Source organism: Plecotus auritus (assembly GCF_963455305.1).
Source record: "Plecotus auritus genome assembly, chromosome: 12".
Lineage (NCBI taxonomy): Eukaryota > Metazoa > Chordata > Mammalia > Chiroptera > Vespertilionidae > Plecotus > Plecotus auritus.
Window position 1 is genome coordinate 17,043,646 of NC_137778.1, and position 21,064 is coordinate 17,064,709.

Consider the following 21,064-nt stretch of genomic DNA (forward strand, 5'->3'; position numbering starts at 1 on the left):
AAATAGAGAAGAAAAGGACTAAGTGTACTCATAAAACTGTTCTACAACTTAATAAACTGCATAACATTCTAAATCAGTGAGAAATAGCTGTGCCTTCCTAACACATTTTATTTCCCTTCTACATAGAAAATAAATACAAGATATGAGATGAGAGATAGATGTGTGTTCTGGAACACTTTACTCATTTTAAAATTCTTTTATAAAAAGCCCAGTGGAAAATTATTTCATTATACTTAGAATTTTAAAAATCTGGGGTGGATACTCAAAATATTCCAAAAATGTTAGTAAACCAAAACTTATGTTCCATCATAACCTGAGGGCTAATGCTATTCAGAAAAGGTATACTTAAGGGTGGCAGGTGGCTCGAGGCCAATAGCAGTGCCATTTATTAAAAAAAATTTGACAAACCATAATTAATCCAAAAGAGATTACTTAGATTAATTCAAAAGTGTCACAAAGTTTCTGTACATTAAAACCCAGGAAAATTTTAGAAAGCTATGGATAGAAATAACCAAAGGTATTTATTATCCATAAGAAATGGAGTACAAAATAATTTTTTAAATTCTCGCTCTAGTTAGGCAAAAAAAGGAAGCAATATCCAAGAAAAAAAGATATAATTACATATACTTTTATCTACCCAAAATTCTCTGAGATCTTACTATTATGCCAGACTCAGGCTAAGGGTCTATTTTCTAAAAAAGTAAGATCATACTCTGTTAACTATATTGTTTTGTTCTGATTAAAGAAAGCATATTCTGATCTGGCTGGGAGTTGTATGCGCTGGGACCTGGGAGCTAAGGGGACTTGGGAGTTAACCTTGAAATGCAGTCCATTCTCATCCAAGAATTGCCTGTCATCATGGAAAGATTAATAACCTTGCTGCCAAAAGAAACAATGGAGTCCCCAGAGGTGCCACCCTGCCCAGGATTGCCTGTAATCTGTAACTATTCTATCCATTTTTATTTCTTTTACTTACTTCCCCATGCCTGTAATACCCATTTTTATTCCTTTTGCATACTCAACTTCCCCATGTAATCTTTTTCCTTCTACCCCATATAAGCACCTGGCTTATGGGGGTGCAGAGCATATTTTCATGGATGACCTGCTGCTCCCTGATACTGCAGGCATTCTTGGAATAGATGCTCATATGTGATTAAAAATAAATAAATAAAATAAAAATAAAAAGTGAGTAAGACACAGGTTCAAGTCTTACATGTGTATGATTAGACTCCCATCTGACGAGTGCCAAACCACAGTCTGGACAGCTGTCAAGGCAGGCCAGGAAGTGAACTGTGCCCAAGAGTATCAGATTAGACAATGGAAGTATCATCCCACCATTTGTTTCTCTCAAGCTGAAAAAAGAAGGATCTATTAATTAGGTCAACATGGAAATTCATGATGGATATTTCTTTTCTGGAAGGTGAAAAACAAAAAATTATCCCTGTGCACAGACTACCCATAAAGAATATTCTTTGGCTCATATTAAGGTTATATCCTATCTAATAAAAGAGTAATATGCAAACTGACCATACCTCCACCACACACACAAGCCACGCCCAACAGCCAATCAGGAGCAAGTATGCAAATTAATCCAACCAAGATGGCTGCGGCCATGGAGCAAGCAGGAGGCTTGGGTTTCCCTGGCAATGGAGGAAGCCAAGTTTCCTGCACACCCTGGCCGGCTCAGGCCTCCGCTCAAGGCTACAAAGTTTCAATTATAGAAGATAAATAAATCCCAGATACCAGGGCCTCCACTTGGGTCACCGGGGGGCGTGGCTGGCCTGAAAACCACCACAGGCCCCTTGCCCAGGCTGCCCCATGCCCCAAGGGAACCCCCACCCTGATCCAGGACACCCTTCAGGACAAACCAGCTGGCCCCCACCCGTGCACCAGGCCTCTATCCTATCTAATAAAAGAGTAATATGCAAATTGACCATCACTCCAACACACAAGATGGCTACCCCCATGTGGTCAAAGATGGCTGCCCCCATGTGGACACAAGATGGCCACCACAACATGGCCAGCAGGTAGGATCGGGCCTAAGCAGGCAGTCCGACATCCCTCGAGGGGTCCCAGATTGGAGAGGGTGCAGGCTGGGCTGAGGGACACCCCCCATGCACGAATTTCGTGCACCAGGCCTCTAGTTTGAGAAATAAATGTCTTATATTGATATCTGAAATATTTTAACAATAAGAGGTAATATTTATTGAGTGCTTATGCACCAGGCATGTAAGTGCTTCACATATGTCAACTCATCGAATTATCACAACATCTCTTAGATGAGAGAAAGACAGAGAGAAAACTCGCCCAAGGACACAGAACTAGGGAGGAGTATTTGGCTCTGGAAAATATTTTTCATACACTCTGCTTCTTCCCTGGAGATTCTGGTCACTGTGGAATTCAAGGATGGCTATTAGAGGGGATATCATTTTCAAACTAATTTCTACATTGCTCTTGCTGCTGCTGAAGATTCTCAAATGATTAAGTAGATGATATTTCTTTTCCTACATATCCAACACCCTGCCTCTTGCCCACTATTGACAAATGGAAAGGTTGAATTCTAAGCTCCTTTCCAGGGAATTATTAACAATTTGTGTTGATAGTTATTTCTTTTCAAGAGGTTTATTCCTCTGAGTGGTCCCAGAGGTGAAGAGGTTGAGGCTACTGCATTGGAGAGGCAAGAGTGGAGGAAAGAGGGCTGCCTTTCCTGAAACGTATGTGGGTTTGGATTTTCTTAAGGTGTTACAAGTGTTGGAAAACCATGCTCCCTGTGCATGTGCATGGACTGGTAACTACAGGATGGCCATGAAGGCTGGACTGGATGCACTGTTACCTTGAACACAGTGGTAGGGTCTCTCTGGTGAGGTGTATGATCACTGGGAAGACTACTCTGAGAGACATTTCAGTGGAAATGCCAAAAGTGGAATCCAGAACCCATGAGAACATTTACCCGAAGGTCTGATGCCAGTGACGGTAGCCACCAAGCCTTACAACAGGCCCTCCTCCTAATTTACAGGCAACTCTAAGTACCTAGAATACCTGTGGGACCTTGGAGAGGGGAGATCACCCACACCCTCCCACCTACTTTAGTAAGCAGGGACTCAGAGTCCAAATTAATGAGATTTAACAAAATCGAGTGAGTGAGATTTCATGGACCTGAGTAATGTGGCAACTATCCATTTCACTGCACTGTGATGTGTTAACTCAGAGTAATTGCTCCAGAGGACTGCAGAGACAGAAAAGGCAACAAAAGGAATAGAATACATGCCAATATTTAGTGCTTGAAAGCTAGTTTACATATGAATATGTAGTAAAAATAAATTTGCAAAGGCACTTTCATGTCATCTTACAGATACCCCATATTCATCCCTTGCCTCACCAGTCCCACGCCAGTGCTGTTGTGAATTCATCCTAGACCACGTGTCACTGGAAAACAAGTGAAGCCCCAGTGTGTTTCTTCTAGGCTCAATACCACAAGATGGTATAAACCCAAGGTTCTTCAAGAATCTGCACATTTTTAAATCTCCCATTCTGCTTGAATCACCTGGTTTTGGTACTTATACACTCTGACAATAGGTGCAAGGTGACAACTTAAACATCCGTTTTGGAGAACAGCCCTGTTTTCAATAACAAGCATTTATGTAAACTCTATGCAGTCAACACACGGTACAGCACAGGTGTGTCACATCTCAACCAAAGCTCTTTGCAGAGGAGAGGAAAATAGTATTTCCCAGTGCTGCAGCTCAGTGAAAACAGCACCTAGAGTTACCCTGCCTGGGTCTAAGTTATGTCTCAAATATCACCAAATCACAAATGAGGAAGAGAGAGAATTAAGTCATACTAAAATATATATGTAGGACATCTATGTTGCATGAGGGAAATAACGCATTTATATACAGTCCATACATTTGATCGTTTAACTTGAAATATACATTGTGACCTTTGAGGCAATGAAAATATACTCCCTACTTTTTTCATTGCTTGCAATCTGGTATAATCATGATTACAGTATATAAGAATTTAAAATTAATTAATGCATTTGTGTTCATTTCTATTATTCTTCTCAAAGATAATGTATGAAGTCAGGTCATTAATCCTCTATAAGGGTTTTTAAAATAAAAAGTATTAAGTCACTAAGTATTAAGTCATTTATGGTTTCCTTTCATAAAGTGAATTCAGCAAAAAACAAAAACCTTAGACTCTTTGTTCCATTTTAAAATCTTTAAAGTCTTCTCTGCTCATAAGCTATCTAGACTCAGGCTAAACAAACACAGCATAGAAGAAATTGCCTAGATCCTATTTCCCAAAATCCGGCCCATGCATCAGCAGTGTCTGCATCATTTGGATGTTAGAATCTACTCCCCAGACCCACTGAGTCAGAATCTGCATTCTGAACAAGATCCCCCGGTGATTCACATAGACCTTAATGTTTGAGAGCCACTGTTTGGGGAGATTAGGTCAGCCTCAGACCTGCAAATGACCCAGCCGTTTAAAAATTAGGAACCTGATACAGATCTTGCTATGAGTTTGCAGAGATACAGATATGAAAAACAGAAGCTGAAGGTTCGTTCTCAAGAAAATCTTAAAACAGTCCCTTAAGACATTAAGCAGTAGGATCTCATAAAAAATGGTTTAAATACAATGAGTTCACAGTTCTTTTATTTATTTTTTATCGTTTAAATGCTGGCATTAAGCTCTATTGTCTCCTGAATACCTAAGGAAAGTAGACCCATCTGCAATCCTACAACTATCCTTAGAAGCCTAGAAGCCCTAATGTTTATGATGCGAATTTGTAAAGAGAAAGAGGTTAGTGTCCAATGAGACCAGACAAGAATCCTCAGCACATATGCACAATTAGGCTATGAAACGTACCTATCAAGGTATGCATTTTATCATTTCAAAAACACTATGGGCCCGGCCAGTGTGGCTCAGTGGCTGAGCATCGACCTATGAACCAGGAGGTCATGGTTCCATTCCCAGTCAGGGCATATGCTGGGGCTGTGGGCTCGATCCCTGGTAGGAGGTGTGTAGGAGGCAGCCGATCAATGATTCTCTCTTATCATTGATGTTTCTATCTCTCTCTCTCCCTCTTCCTTCCTCTCTGAAATCAATAAAAATATACTTTAAAAAACAAACACCACCACTATGGTCTTCATTTCCTGGTTTCATCTTAGGAAATGAAACATGACTCTACCCAGTTCTGAATTCTGAGACTACCCTCCATTACCAAAGTGATGTATATTATCCCCCAACACCATTTAAAAGGAGCAGAAACTCAGTGAGGAAGTCAGCACACTGTGCCAGCTGTTTCATTTGGTTATAAAATGAGGTTTGAGACCATGGACGAGTGTCTCATTTCATATGCTCACAAAGAAAACTTTATTATCATCTGCAGTTTTACTGTCACCGAGGTCACTCTGCAAACATATATCTTCTGGTAGAAGAGGAAAGGAACAACAGAGAATACAGTTTACTATGCATCCACCCAGCACTCAGCACGATGCTGGCGTGCTGTCGGTTACACGTTACGTCTACTACAACTTCCCATAGCTTCAGAAGTGAGCGTTACGGCAACACAGCCGAACTAATGCAAACTACCTATTTTACAAATAAGACTACGGTGAGTCAGGTGCAAACTGGGACGTGGACGTGGGAGGGAAGGGTTGGCACTGGGCTCTGGGTACAAATGATACGTTCAAGCAGACTGTGAGGAGCAGCTATGTCTGCTCCTGGATGGCCCAGAGCCCTCAGGTCAAAACAAGTAAATGAGTGAGATGTTATGAAAATGTGCAAACATGGCTCATGGGGTACTGCTGATGTTAGTCTGATGTTTTATCAATGCAGTATGGTATTTCTAATGAAGCTAGTTAGGATAGGATTTATCAAGGCACAAAATATAAAATAGATATAATCAGACTGTTATCTAAAAACAAAACAAAACAGGTAAAGGTATTTTATCGGGAAAGAATTGATTGATTTGTGTGGCGCCCTTTAGAAAGCCCCACAGGCAAAGCTGTAAAGCCCAGTACTAAGGTCATTCTTCTTTACAGACACGTGAAACTTTAGGGAAATTTGCCTTTTTAAATAAATGCAGACACTGCCAACAACACAAGAGCGTGTACAGTTCTGTTATCTTAGTCTTCGCAGGTCTTAGGCATTTTGTATCCTTCTATCCTTGTCTCTCTGAAGAACTTTTATACACAAACAGCCCCAATTCAGCTTATTTGGTAATTTGTATAGATAAAGCTCCCCCAGCAATATCATCATAACTCCTCCTAGAAAAGTGACAGCTACTGCCCCTACCTTTTCTCACTATCACCTCCTCTTACTTCTCAAAAATAAAGTGTTTGCACTGTAAACTGTCCTTTCACTTTTTCATTCTAACCTTGTCATTGAATTCATTTCTCTAAGACACTCCCTTGTTCTTTATCCTTATCTCTTCCTGACTTCCTGAAAACTCATTAAGGTGACATAAAGGGTTGGCAAGAATTCCTTCCCCTTGCCAAGAAATAAATAAAATTATGTGATAGCACAAACAAAACTAATTCAAGTTTTAAATGCTGAATAAAAAGTTCAACACTGTCCTTTCTCCTGTAGCGATTAATCTCTAGCGGCTACTCCTTCCATGGGTCCTTCACCTTCAAAAGGAAGGCTCTAGAGGTCAAGGGTCTCACCTGTGTTGTGTACACTGTGTGGATCCAAGATGCCTGCAGCCTATGGGGACGTAGTTAAGAAAGCAGATCCATCCTGGCCAGTGTGGCTCAGTGGTTGAGCATCCAAACTCATCACCGCCTGTTCACCTCCTTCCTTCTCTCACTTTTACCAACTTCCCAGACACCCTTCCTCATTCACTCAAGTGTTGAGCACAGAGCTCGCATTCTGCTTTTCTCTCTATTGGCCCATTTTCATCGTGATTTCAACAAGCTCAAATCCCTCCTAGTCTTCAACGTAAAAAGGACATTCTACCTTCAACTCCAATACATTTAACAGACTATGCACAGTACAAACATTTTTTTAAAATGAAGATACAATCATGTGATTCATGACTCAAATGCCAGCAGAGTCTTCCCACTGAGTCTCTGATAAAATCTCAATATTCGTCATATTAGTACATGTCCTCCATGACTGCCTGCTTATTTTCTAACAACACGATGTGTTCTCCTTCCTTACAAGCACGCTGCTCCTCTCCCACCCTTGAACATGCTATGTGGACCCCAGGACTTCGTCCTGTGCTCATCATCCACTTGCTAGTCCTTCAAGCACCAGTTTAAATGACATCTCGGCAGGGAAGCCTTCCCTGTTCCCCAGCCTGACAAATTGAATTCTCCCTTCTTTCTCCAAAACCTGTTCTGCGGGGTACATTGCCTTTCCCATGTTTTATCAAATTCATCATCGTTATAATTACCCATCTTTCTTTGCATTCCCACCTCAAAGACCCCCAGCCATTTCAATGGTCAGATTAGCCTGGAAAATGGCTTTTCAGAACATGGAGAAGGATACTGCCAACAAGCGAATTCAACGTTATTCTCAGGATCTTGCTCACATCATTTCCAACTGTCCTACACCAATTTCTGAAACTATTTCCACACGTACTAAACACATTCAAAGACACAGAACTAGAGAAACTGCATTTTTTTTTTATCGTATAGCCATCATACCTCACAGAGGCGGCTTGTTCAAAGTCAACTTAGCACTCTTTCCAAATAGAGTTAAACAGAATTTCTTTGAATTCCAAAGATCTGTATGTCATCAGACAGTCATTCTGTCTGACTCCAAGTCCTCTGAACTTAAGTGAAGGTAAAATGATATTCCAACAGCTATAGGGCATCAGAGAAGAAGATAACACATTTAAAGAGACAGCCCTGGCTTATCGAGGAACTCAAGCAACTCTGCAACAGAAAAGTACACGAAGGCACTTACGCAGGTCACCGAAGGCGCCCTTTGTCACTTTGGTGGCACGCAACACCACTACCGTGAACTTGTGGGAATACTGGTGCTCCACCTGGAAAGAAAAGGAGAGTAAGTTAAAAATAAACTTCCAATAGAGAATCCAAGTAAAGTGGTCTCGTTGTTTCCTTGAGACTAATTTAAAAATATTCCAGTTGAGAGGAAGTCATGTGCATACCAGAAACATTCTTTGATCCACGGGCTGTTCCTTTTTGGATCCTCTCCTCTCTCCCATCACAGAATTAGTGAGGCGCTTGGATCACGCTTTAAAGTGTCACTACCGCTTGACTCCTAGGACTTCTCTGCTGTCAGGTTCACCGAGCGCTTGGGAAAAATGTAAATCAGGACTGCAGCCTTCGAGGAGCACAATCAGGCTTTGTACTGGATGACTAAGAAGCCCTGCCTTAGAAAAGCAAGGCCAGGGCACGGTGTTTGCATTATTTAGGTTTGTTTGTTTTCATCGTTACTGTTGAGTGAAAGTCTTGTTTGGCAAGACATTTCCAGAGCAGCTTTCAAAATCCTTTGGACCGAAGGCAATAGCAGGTAACTGCTTATATGCAATGTAACGCATTTGTCACAAACCACTTGCAGCAATGTTAAGAGTTTCTATTAGCCTAGTAGTTTGCATGCACATCATAAATGTTAACAGGTAGGAGACTTTATTAAATACCTAACTAGAAATCAGTTATTAAATAACTCTGTCGAACAAAACAGAATGGGGAAATAGGGGCTTATATAGTTCTCTGAGCAACAGAAAAGATTGAGTCTTTATTTAAAGCTCAAGCATTTTTGTTTAATCTTAGAAGTGGCCCACATTTATAAGCTACCCCTACCATTCTTTATTTTAACAGAATTGCTTAACTGGTTAAAAAGTCCATAATGATTAAAAATAAGCTAAAATACTAATAATACTGAGAAGTAAATAACAATAGTCTAAAAACAAACAGGCATAAAAATATTATAATAAAAACAAGTCATAAGACCAGCATTAGTGGGGTCAAAAGTTATACAGCCTTCAACACTTTCTGAAGGTATCATTCTATTGATAGAGTAATTAATATCCAGATTCATAATATAACCAAAAGGCAGAGAATCATCTCTGTGTAACCAAAATTTTATGCTACATAAATGAAATTATCAATCATGAAGAAAACATGAATTCTTTTTTTAAAAATGTGTGGCCTTATAATACAGTTAAAAATTACATGCATGTACTCCCGTCACCAGAGAGAAAGAGGGAGTGGGGGAGATAGAGCGAGAGAGAGAGAGAGGCAGAGAGAGAGAGAGAATCCATTACCATAATTAGAGACTTCAATGCTCCTCTATCAGAAATGGACAGATCCAGCAGGCAGAAAGTCAATAAGCACATAATTAAACTCAACAACACCATCAACCAACTAGGTATAATTACCATCAATAAACTATTTCATCCAGCAATAGCAGAATACACATTAGTCTTAAGCTCACATGGAACAATCATACAGCATCTAACTCTCAGACCACAGAGGCATTAAACTAGAAATCAGTAACAGAATGATAGCTGGAAAACCACAAAGTACTTAGAGGTTAAATAATATACTTCTAAACACATATCAAAAAAGAAGTCTCAGAAGTTTTAAAATATTTGGAACTAAATGAAACTATGATATAAAAATTTTGGGGATTCGGTGAATGTAGTGCTTAGAGGGAAATTTATAGTATTAAATAAAATATATCACATATGTCATATATAGGGTATCCCTAAAAATGTATGCAAATTTTGAGTAATTATTAATTCCAATGGGTTAAACCTGAAAAGAAAGAAACATTGATTGAGCTATCAGCTTTAAGTAGTATATACATTTTTGAGATATCCTGTGTGTGTGTGTGTGTGTGTGTGTATATGAAAAAAAATCTAAAATTAATCATCTAAGTGCCTACTTTTCAGGAAACTAGAAAAATTATGTCCAAAGTAAGCAGAAGAAAAATAGTAAAAATTAGAGCTAAAATAAATAAAATTGAAAACAGAAATAAAGAAAATCAATGAAACCAAAAGTTGATTTTTGAAAAGATGAATGAAATTCATAAGTGTTTAGCCAAGTAAATAAGAAAAAACATACAGAGAATAAAAATTACAAATATAAAATCAATGAGGGAAGATCACTGCAGAGCCTATGGACATTAAAAATAATAATAAAGGAATACTATGAACAACTCTAAACCCACAATTTGATAACCTAGAATAAATGAACCAATTTCTTGAAAGATATAATCTGCCCAAAGTCACACAAGTAGCAAGTCAACTGGAATATGCCTATGTCTATAAAGAAATTAAATCAATACTTAACCTTCCAAAACAGAAAGCACCAGGCTCAGATGGATTCACTGATAAATTCTACCAAACACGTAAGGAAGAAATTATACCAATATTTTTCAATCTCTTCCAAAAGACTGAAGCAGTTCCTAACTCATTCTATGAAGCCACATTACCCTGATAACAAAATCAGACAGAGGCATTTCCAGAAAAGGAAACTAGACCAATATCTCCCATAAATATAGATGTAAAAATTCTCAGCAAATTATTACCAAATAAAATTCAACAATATATAAAAGAAATAATAACCACAACCAAGTGGGATTTACCTTAGGTAGGCAAGGCTGGTTATGCATTAAAAAATCAATTTAATGTAATTTATCACATCAACAGGCTAAAGAAGAAAAATCACATGATCATGTTAATTGGTGCAGAAACGTTATTTGATAAAATTCAACACCTATTAATGATAAAAACTCCCAGCAATTTAGAAATAGATAGGAACTTCCTCAACTTGATAAAAAAAAAATCTAAAACAAGCCTATAGCCAATATAATACTTAATGGCATAAAACTAAAAGCTTTCCTATAAACAATAGGAACAAGACAAGGATATTTGCTCTTCCCATTCCTTTTTGGCATTGTTACTAGGTGTCCAAGCTAATGCAGTAAGACAAGAAAAAGAAATAAAATATATACAGATTGTGAAGGAAGAAATAAAACTGTCTTTGTTCACAGATGGCTTGATTGTCTATGTAGAAAACACAATAGAATTGATTTTTAAAACTTCTGGAATTAGTAAGTAATTATAGCAAGGTTGCAGAATATATGGTTAATATGAAAAAGTCAATCTTTTTCCTATATACCAAAAATGAACAAGTGGAATTTGCAATTTAAAACCTAATAACATTGTCCTAACCAGTTTGGCTCAGTGAATAGAGCATCGACCCTTGACTGCAGGGTCCCAGGTTCAATTCCAGTCAAGGCTTGATCCCGGCCCTGGTTTGGGAGCGTGCAGGAGGCAATCAATCAATGTGTCTCTCTCACATTGGTATTTCTCTCTCTGTCTCTCCCCCTCCCTTCTACTCTCTCTAAAAGTCAATGGAAAAATATCCTTGGATGAAGATTAAGAAAAAAATAAAAACATAATACCATTTACATTAGCACACCTCCCCAAAATGAAATATTTATGTATAAATATTTTTAAAATGCTAAAGGTCTATATGAGGAAAATCACAACATATTTTTAAAATGTAAAAGGTCTATATGAGGAAAGCAATGAGGATCTAAATAAATAGAGAGGTATTCATGTTCATAGATAGAAGACTGAATGTTGTCAAGATTATTAGTCATGCCGAAACCGGTTTGGCTCAGTGGATAGAGCGTCGGCCTGCGGACTGAAAGGTCCCAGGTTCGATTCCGGTCAAGGGCATGTACCTTGGTTGCGGGCACGTCCCCAGTAGGGGGTGTGCAGGAGGCAGCTGATCGATGTTTCTCTCTCATCGATGTTTCTAACTCTATCCCTCTCCCTTCCTCTCTGTAAAAAATCAATAAAAAATATATTTTAAAAAAAAAAGATTATTAGTCATTCCCAATTTGCTCTATAGATTCAATGCAATCCCAATCAAAATCTCAGCAGGTTATTTTGTGGATATCAACAAAATGATTTTAAAGTTGATATAAGAGGAAAAGAACCCAGAATAGCCAAACACAATATTAAGGAAAAGACCGAAGTAGGAGGAATGATGTTACTTGACTTTAAGACTTATTATAATTGTACAGTAATCAAAACAGTATAATATTGGTTAAATAACACACAAATAGATCAATGGAATGAAATAGAGAGCCCAGAAACAGAATGACATACTAGTAAATATGGTCACTGATCTTTGATAAAGGAGCAAAGCACAATATAATGGAGACAAGGTAGGGTTTTTTTTAGAAAATTATGTTGGAATAACTAGACATTCACACGCAAAAAAAAAATTCTAGACAAATAATTCCTGGGCTTGAAAGAGAATAAGTAGGGGCATTTGAAACCCAACTTAAGGAATAGCTTTCTCCACTAAAGTGAACTTAATAATTATTGTATGTCATGACACACCACCCCAAATCATTTACGATATTTTTTTCATATCCTAGAACTTCTAATACCACATGGGGTTTCAAATGCCAAAAAAAAAACTCCCATGTAAGATAAAAATTATTAGTAATGTTCTGATCTATTATTTAACATAATTTTTGAAATTGCTGCAAATCTATTCATATGTCAGATTGCCGGGACTGACCATCAGACCCCGAGTGATGGATGAATGGATTACTCTGATGCAAGTTTCCGTGAAAGAGAGGCTAAGGGACTGCTTGACTATAGGCACCAAGCAGCCATGATTGCCTGTCTCCTTAGGCTTTTATTGTAACAACAGCTTGAACTAAAATTAACCTCTAGATACAATCATCAGAGTAAGTATCCTTGAGAAAGCACATGCTTCTACAAGGTTGGGTCTAAAAGACTAAACATAGAGATTCCAGCAAAACACCCAGGGTTTCAGACTTGTTTGGAAAAGTCAAGCCAGGGGCTGACGCCTTCAGCAAGGTCCCCTTAAGAGGCCCCCAACCTCTTGGAGAATCCTCCTTACAGACTTTCCAACTAAGTCCGGTGCTTCTCTACATCAGATGATTACTAATAACATATACTGAGAAAGAAATTGTTATTATAAGATTCATTGAGTATAAGCCCTATGTTAGACATTCTAGTAGATGTAAATTTTCATTTAATTTTCCCAAAAACCCTATAAAATAGGTATTATTACTTACATTTAAGGATGAGTTGTGCTCGCTAAAGTGAGACTCTGAGTGTCTAATTTCCCAGTATCTCATAAACATTAAAAGTTAAACTTGAATTATAATCCAGTCTTGCTGTTCCCAATGTTTTACTCTTTCTATATTCCTTTACTTGCACAGAGAATAATAATACCAATACCAATACCTTTAATAGTAAAAATATATATATGTTCCATTTATTAAAGTGGTATAGAAAGTTACAATCTATTCTGTCTATTGTATCTGTAGTGCATCTGAACTCTATTAATTGGGTTATTTTGTCTATCATTCAGCTCTGCATTTAAATTTGCTTTTATTTCCATCAGCCTCGATTCTGTCTTCTTAACATTATAAAATGAAATACTATAAGGAGCAAACCAACCACCTTCTTGGTTTTTACAAGTTCATTTTGATAACACCATGTATCTTAAGAAAATTATTTTCAAAACAGAAGTATCAAAATCATACCAATCTCTTGGAGCTGTAAAGAGAGTATCTATAAAGTAAGTACAAATTCTTAGAAAAAGCGCTCAGTTTCAATCAATGACTATCCAAATACTTTTGTGATAATCCTTGCCATGTTCCTGGGGGCCAATATCACATAAAATTTCAAAGTAGGATGAGCAGGGCTAGCTTCTGACCTGAATAGGAGACTTTTCATTACATCTCAGGGATAGCGCCAGAGGAGATGGTATTATTGAATCCACAACAGTGTTCCCGGGGAAACTAATGACTCAGCACAATGCTAGTTGATAGTTGGCCAAAAGAGATGCCATATTTCAATTGAGATGTCAAATATAAACTCAATATACTGACTTAGTCACCAAGATTAAGCCTTGCCTTCACGTCTTGGATTACCTTACTTTGAGGGCCTTTCTTCATCTATAATATTTTCCGTAGACCACAACTCTTTTTCTTTTCAATATTACAATAACCCAGTCATTATAAAAACAGCTACTAAATTAAATTCATTATGGAGAATTATATTGACATCTGTAACTAAAATGATTAGACATTGGAAAAAAGAATCAGTCAATGTATACAAAATCAATTTGATGATTGTCTTAATCTGTTAAAAGTTCCACTGTTACAAAAAGAACCAAAAGGAACAATCACAAAACAAATCTGATGGAGGAGAAGGTAGATTCTGCATGCAAATATTTTTTTCCTCCAATTAAAACTAAAGACTGCTTCTATGATAAAGACTACAGAGTCTCAGTACTGAACCCAGACATTGTGATCTCCACAATCAGCAGCAGGCAAGTTCAAACAGGTCTCAGAAAGGTTTTTAAAAAATATGGCTGCATTGATAGCATCCAAGAGTCATGATACTTTTTAAAATAGGATACTTAGCCCTAACCGGCTTGGCTCAGTGGATAGAGCATCAGCCTGTGGACTGAAGGGTCCCAGGTTCGATTCCAGTCAAGGGCATGTACCTTGGTTATGGGCACATCCCCAGTGGGGGGTGTGCAGGAGGCAGCTGATCGATGTTTCTAACTCTCTATCCCTCTCCTTTCCTCTCTGTAAAAAAAAAAAATCAATAAAATATATTTAAAAAAATTAAATAGGATACTTATTTCGGTTTCACTTCCTGGTGTGGAGTTTCATTCTAATACATTTAAGAGGTACAGGCAATGTGTTACTATTCTCCCACATTTTATAAGAGCAATCACTTTATATATTTGTAATCTACAGTGCTATCTAACCTTGTATGTTCCTAGGGGCCAATATCATGGATTGGCTATTTACACAAATAATCCTAATGTCCAAAACACCTGATTTAACAACAGAATTTGTTAGTTCTAGCAGACATAATTAAAAGAAAATCAAATGCAGCCACTTTGGAAAACAGTGTGGAGTTTCCTCAAAAAATTAAATATGGAACTGCCATTTGGCCCAGGGATCCCACTTCTAGGAATATATCCTAAGAATCCTGAAACACCAATCAGAAAGAAAAGTGCTCAGTTTTAATCAGTGACTCTCCAAATACTTTTTTGATAATCCTTGCCATGTTTCTGGGCGCCAATATCAAATAAAATTTCAAGCTAGAATGATCAGGCCCAGCTTCCGACCTGAATAGAAGACTTTTCATTATGTTTCAGGGATAGTGCCAGAGATGATATTATTGAATCCACAACAGTGTTCATGGCAGCATTATCTACAAATAGCCAAGATCTGGAAATAGCCCAAGTGCCCAGCAGTAAATGAATTGATAAAAAAAAACAAAAAACAAAACAAAACAAAAAAAAAACAAACTGTGGTACATTTACACAATGAAATACTAGGCAGCTGTAAAAAAGAAGGATCGCTTAACCTTTGTGTCAGTATGGAGGGACCTGGAGGGTATTACGCTAAGCGAAATAAGCCAGTCGAGAAAGAGAAGGATCACATGATCTCACTCGTATGTAGAATTGAATGAAGAAAATAAACTGACGAACAAAATAGATCCAGAGCACGAAACAGACTGACAAATCTCAGAGAGAAAGGCGGGGGGGAGGAGCCTCACCAAATGCAACCATGCTCATGCTTTGATCGTGGACTTTCCAGCCTCCAGAACTATGAGAAATAAATTTATGTTGGTTTTAAGCTATCCATTCTGTGGCCTTTTGTTATAGCAACTCTAATGAATTAAGACATTATGTATATACTAGAGGCCCGGTGCACGAAATTGGTGCACGGGGGGAGAAGGGGAGGAATTCCCTCAGCCCAGCCTGCACCCTCTCCAATCTGGGACCCCTCGAGGGGTGTCCAACTGCCCGGTGAGATCAGGCCTAAATGGGCAGTCAGACATCCCTCTCACAATCCAGGACTGCTGGCTCCCAACTGCTCACCTGCCTGCCTTTCTGATTGCCCCTACCCACTTCTGCCTGCCAGCCTGATCACCCCCTAACCACTCCCCTGCCAGCCTGATTGATGCCTAACTGCTTACCTGCCAGCCTGTTTGCCCCTAACTGCCCTCCCCTGCAGACCTGGTCACCCCTAACTGCCCTCCCCTGCAGGCCTGGTCCCCCCCAACTGCTCTCTCCTACAGGCCTGGGTCCCCCCTAACTGCCCTTCCCTGCAGGCCCGGTCACCCCCAACTTCCCTCCTCTGCCAGCCTGGTCACCCCTAACTGCCCTCCCCTGCAGGCTTGATTGCCCACAACTGCTCTCCCTTGCAGGCCTGGTCCTTCCCAACTGCCCTACCCTGCTGGCCATCTTGTGGTGGCCATCTTGTGTCCATATGGGGGAAGGATCTTTGACCACATGGAGGCAGCCATCTTGTGTGTTGGAGTGACAGTCAATTTGCATATTATTCTTTTATTAGATAGGATAGAGGCCTGGTGCATGGTGGGGGCCGGATGGTTTGCCCTGAAGGGTGTCCCAGATCAGGGTGGGGGTTCCCTTAGGGCATGGGGCGGCCTGGGCAAGGGGCCTGTGGTGGTTTGCGGGCCGGCCCTGCCCCCTGGCGACAGAGGCCCTGGTATCTGGGGTTTATTTATCTTCTACAATTGAAACTTTGTAGCCTGGAGTGGAGCCAAGCCTTCTGCTCGCTCCTTGGCAGCAGCCATTTCTGTTGGGATTTATTTATCTTCTATAATTGAAACTTTGTAGCCTGGAGTGGAGGCCTGGGCCGGCCAGGGTGTGTGGAAAGCTTGGCTTCCTCCATCTCCGGGGAAACCCAAGCCTCCATCCTACTCTCTCTGTGGCTGCAGCGATCTTGGTTGGGTTAATTTGCATAGTCACTCCTGATTGGCTGGTAGGCGTGGCTTTGTGAGTGTAACGGAGTGATGGTTAATTTGCATATTGCTCTTTTATTAGATAGGATGTATGTATATTTGTATGTATCTCCTATTAATTCTGTTTCTCTGGAGAACTCTGACTAATACAGTAACATAAAACTAAAAAGCTAGGAGGACCTTCATCACCACAATACATATCAGCGATCCAGGAGAGCACAGAAACCCAGAAAGGTGAGCACTATCTTGCCAAGGGGGTGTTTGCTGATTCAGAGAAGAGGAATCTTAGAGACTGAGCAGCCTTGAAGGATCATGAGCCTTCTAAAGATAAGGACTCTAAGAAACCATCCCCTTGCTTCAAGTTGAAAACTCCATAGACTGTACCACAGGAATAACCATAAACAGCCCTTCCATGTCTGGCAGCCCAGTTTAGTGTCATGGAGGGAGCCCAGAAAACAGCTAACCTAAAACTGGGGTTACATCTGTCCCAGATTTCTAGCTTCCCTGGGAGCCTGACAGAAGCAAATAAAATTATCTCTGAAGAATTATTTCTACAGATAATTTTCCATGATCATGTTTAGCAAAATCAAAGATAAATTAGGAGCATGAGGAGGTATGACTCCAAGAGAACAAACAATCACAATTACACAAAAACAGACCCACCCAAGCAACAGCCACACTGGAGTTCAAGGAAATGGAAGTCGAGCTTAACTATGACCATATGGAACTGGAAACTGTTTTTTAAAAAATGGCTGAGAAAAATTTTTAAAGAACCAAATAGAAACTCAAGAACTGAAAGGTAAACTGAGCTTTCTGACCTATGATCTGTGGTGGAGAAGCAGAAACCTGGATGTTACTTTAAATAACTTTGGCCAAGCTGATATAGCTTAGTGGTTGAGCATCGACCTCTGAACCAGGAGGTCATGCTTCAATTCCCAGTCAGGGTACATGCAGGTTCGATTCCTGCATGGGGCATGCAGGAGGCAGCCGATCAATGATTCTTTGGCATCACTGATGTTTCTATCTCTCTCTCCCTCTCCCTTCTTCTTTAATAAAAATATATAAAAATAAAATAAAATAAATGTGTATGCTTTGGCCTCAGGTTAGAGGCTTGGGGCGGGGAATGGCTGGTAGTAGGAAAGGTTTAAAGATGATCACATAACAGTTCTTGTACTCACTTTCTGGAATTTGCTAATGCTCACAAAAATTACACTATTTGCCATAAAACTCAACATTAGCTTTTGCACAGTGCCATGCCTGTGCAATAGTACCTTCTGTTGCCTTTATATTTTTGATTTCCCAGTAGCAGTATCTATCTCCTGAAGGCCCACCCCCCCAGCCCCCGGGGAATACTTTACCTAATTAAGTTTCTAAAGAATGCTTTCGTACACGTAATTTATTTTTTTTATAAAAGCCCTGAGAAACAGACACAGCAGGTACTATTCATACCCTGTTTTCCGCACGCAGCAGCTAAAACGCAGAGTTCAAGTGCTCATGAGCACGTAACTGAAGCCGAAACTGCCACTGGAACACTAGTTCTTTGATTACTTACCCAGCGTTTCCCCCCACCCTCTGTTACCGTAATAATCTAGAATAATATCTTCATAATTTTTGGTAAAATTTCCCATCACCCTACAATGACATTTTTCAAAGGCCCCTGTATGGAATCAGGCGGTCATACTGGTGTATCCGAATGTCTGTCTGTCTGATGTGAAGACAGCCTTTGTTTCTGTGGACGTGGGGCAGTGCCCCTGGACTGCTCAGAGGTGGTGGGAAGAGGCGTGGTTTTGTTTTCTTTTCACTCCAGGAAAGTGACTCATGTTTTTAGAGTAAAAAGATGGAAATTTTTATAAATATTTTATACTTTGCAATGATCTATCCTTGTAACGTGGATGTCTTCCTGGCCCCAAAGAACTTCAGTAAGTCCTGGAGACACAAATAGTCCACAAGCTGGGAAGCACTGAACTTTGCCATATAGTTATCACTCTATTTTCTACCACATTATTTTTTAAAAAATATATATTTTTTTTATTGATTTCAGAGAGAAAGAGAGAAGGAGAGAGAGATAGAAACATTGATGAGAAAGACACATCCATTGGCTGCCTCCTGCAGGCCCCTTACTGGGATTGAGCTCACAACCTGGGCATGTGCCCTGACTGGGAATCAAACCCAGGACCTCCTGGTTCATAGGCTGACGCTCAGAACCACTACAACTGGGCTTCTACCACCTTCTTAAAAGCCAGTATCACTAGGAGCAAAAGAACTTGCTGGCTGAATCTGCTGCTTTAGTCCACAGGATTCTCCAACATGTCACTGCATCACAGGAGGACCAGGAGTCAATGTTTTGTGTCTCGAGGCAGCCAAACCTGTGTTGGCCCGTCTGGCACTGTTCATGACTAACTAGCTGGCTCAGATTTCCCCACTTTCCTTTTTCACTAAAATCGATCTGTGCCGAGTGTGCTCGTGTGTATGTTTTGAGAAGTATCGTTCTGTGAAAACTGTAACAGGGAATGTTGTCACACACAAAAATTTACATACACATAGCACACAGTTTTTTCCTTCATACACAGCAAGAACAAGAAGAATGAAGGAACCTATAAGCCTCTTAGGATCTCTTCATTTAAAAGGGCTATAAACTGAAATACTGGTTGCATGTCCAACTCCAATGCTGGGGAAGGTAAAGAAAATGTGATAGACATGTGGTTTTCACATACTTCTCTGGAGGTCGGGGCTGAGAAAAATGAATCTGCATATAAGATACAGGAAACTTAATCACTATGAAAAAAAACAACTGAAAAGAATATACCGTCATTGTTTAAATTCATCTATAGAAAAACCATAACTGTGAAAGTAGGATACTGTTTTTAAAAAACAACAGTTATCTCATTTTAAACCCTCATCATATGCTTTTCACAAGGATAACACTTTAAAAAAAAGGAAAAATATAAACTGAAAGTAAAAGGATGCATATAGTAATCAAAGAAACTAAAAGGGATTATATTTACAAAATACAAAGTAAAATTGAAAACAAAGTCATTGTTAGAGATAAAAAAGGACCTCTCATAATGATAATATATCAATTAAACAGAAATATATACAATTCAGAAGTTACATGCACTAATAAAATCTCTTCAAAATTCATAAAACAAAATATGAACTATATTTTTGTATATGAAACATGGATCAAAATAGACAATATGCTGGTCCATAATCATTACAAACAAAAAATTATGCAGAAGAAGTAGTACAACTGGCCTTATTTACAGATATCAGGAATTTGTAAGCTGAAAACCCAAAAGAATCAACAACTAGAATTATAAAGAAATTCAATAAATTGACTGTATCTACAAAAAAATCAATTTTACTTCTATATAAGTACAATAACTAATCAGAAAATTAAATTTATAATTATCTTTAGAGTGACACTAAAACATCAACTATCAAGAAGTACATTTAAAAAAAAACCAGAAGATTTCTCACTGAAAACTACAATACACTACTGAGAGAATTAAAGATAATCTAAATAACATTTGTTTTGGATTAGATTCATGGGTTGTTAATAAATTGGAAAATGCAATTTGTTATCATTTTCATCCCTCCCCTAACTGATCTATAGACTTATAACAGTACCAATAAAAATCTCAGCAGTTGTATGTGTGTGTTTGTATGTAATTGATAAATTCATTCCAAAATTTATATGAAAATGCAGAGTACTGAAAATAGCCAAGACAATCTCCAAGGAGAAAAAGTTGGAGAATTTACATAGACACATTTCAAAGCTAGAGAAATTAACATAGATTGGTACTGGGCAAACACAGATTGAATGACTAACAGAACAGAATAGAAATCAAGTCACATATATGGCTGCCTGATTTTCAGCAAAGGCACCATAGCCATTCAGGGAGGAGTTGACAGTTATCAGTGGACTACATAAATAGTTTATAGTATATTCAAATAATAAAATACTACTACATGGCAATGTAAAAGTGTGAAATCCTGCTACTGCAAAAACATGAATGAGACACACAGATATAATGTTGAATACAAACATCTATATGAAGGTCAAGAACAGCAAAACTTATCCTATATAATAAAAGCCTAATATGCTAAGTGTCTGGTCGGACGGACGTTCAACCAATCAAAGTGTAATGTGCTAATGATATGCTAAGGCCACTCAACTGCTCGCTATGACATGCACTGACCACCAGGAGGCAGGCAGTTGACCGGTCAACCAGTCGCTATGACGTGCACTGACCATCAGGGGGAAGACACTCTGACCAGTAGGTT

The 21,064-nt window shown here is 38.9% G+C and overlaps 1 protein-coding gene across 2 annotated transcripts in view; it reads right to left on the bottom strand.

Moving 5' to 3' along the window:
- PLA2G4A (phospholipase A2 group IVA) overlaps window positions 1-21,064 on the bottom strand; it is a 137,241-nt gene that overhangs the window by 91,078 nt on the left and 25,099 nt on the right. The window contains exons 1-2 of one of the 2 annotated variants that reach the window (XM_080648450.1): window positions 8,126-8,298; window positions 7,921-8,002 (exon numbers count right to left, since the gene is read on the bottom strand). In XM_080648450.1, the coding sequence (XP_080504576.1) occupies window positions 7,921-8,002; window positions 8,126-8,182 (139 nt within the window). In that variant the 5' untranslated portion in view covers window positions 8,183-8,298. Of the gene's footprint in view, window positions 1-7,920; window positions 8,003-8,125; window positions 8,299-21,064 lie in introns of those variants that run through there. The other variant, XM_080648451.1, reaches the window with a different exon arrangement.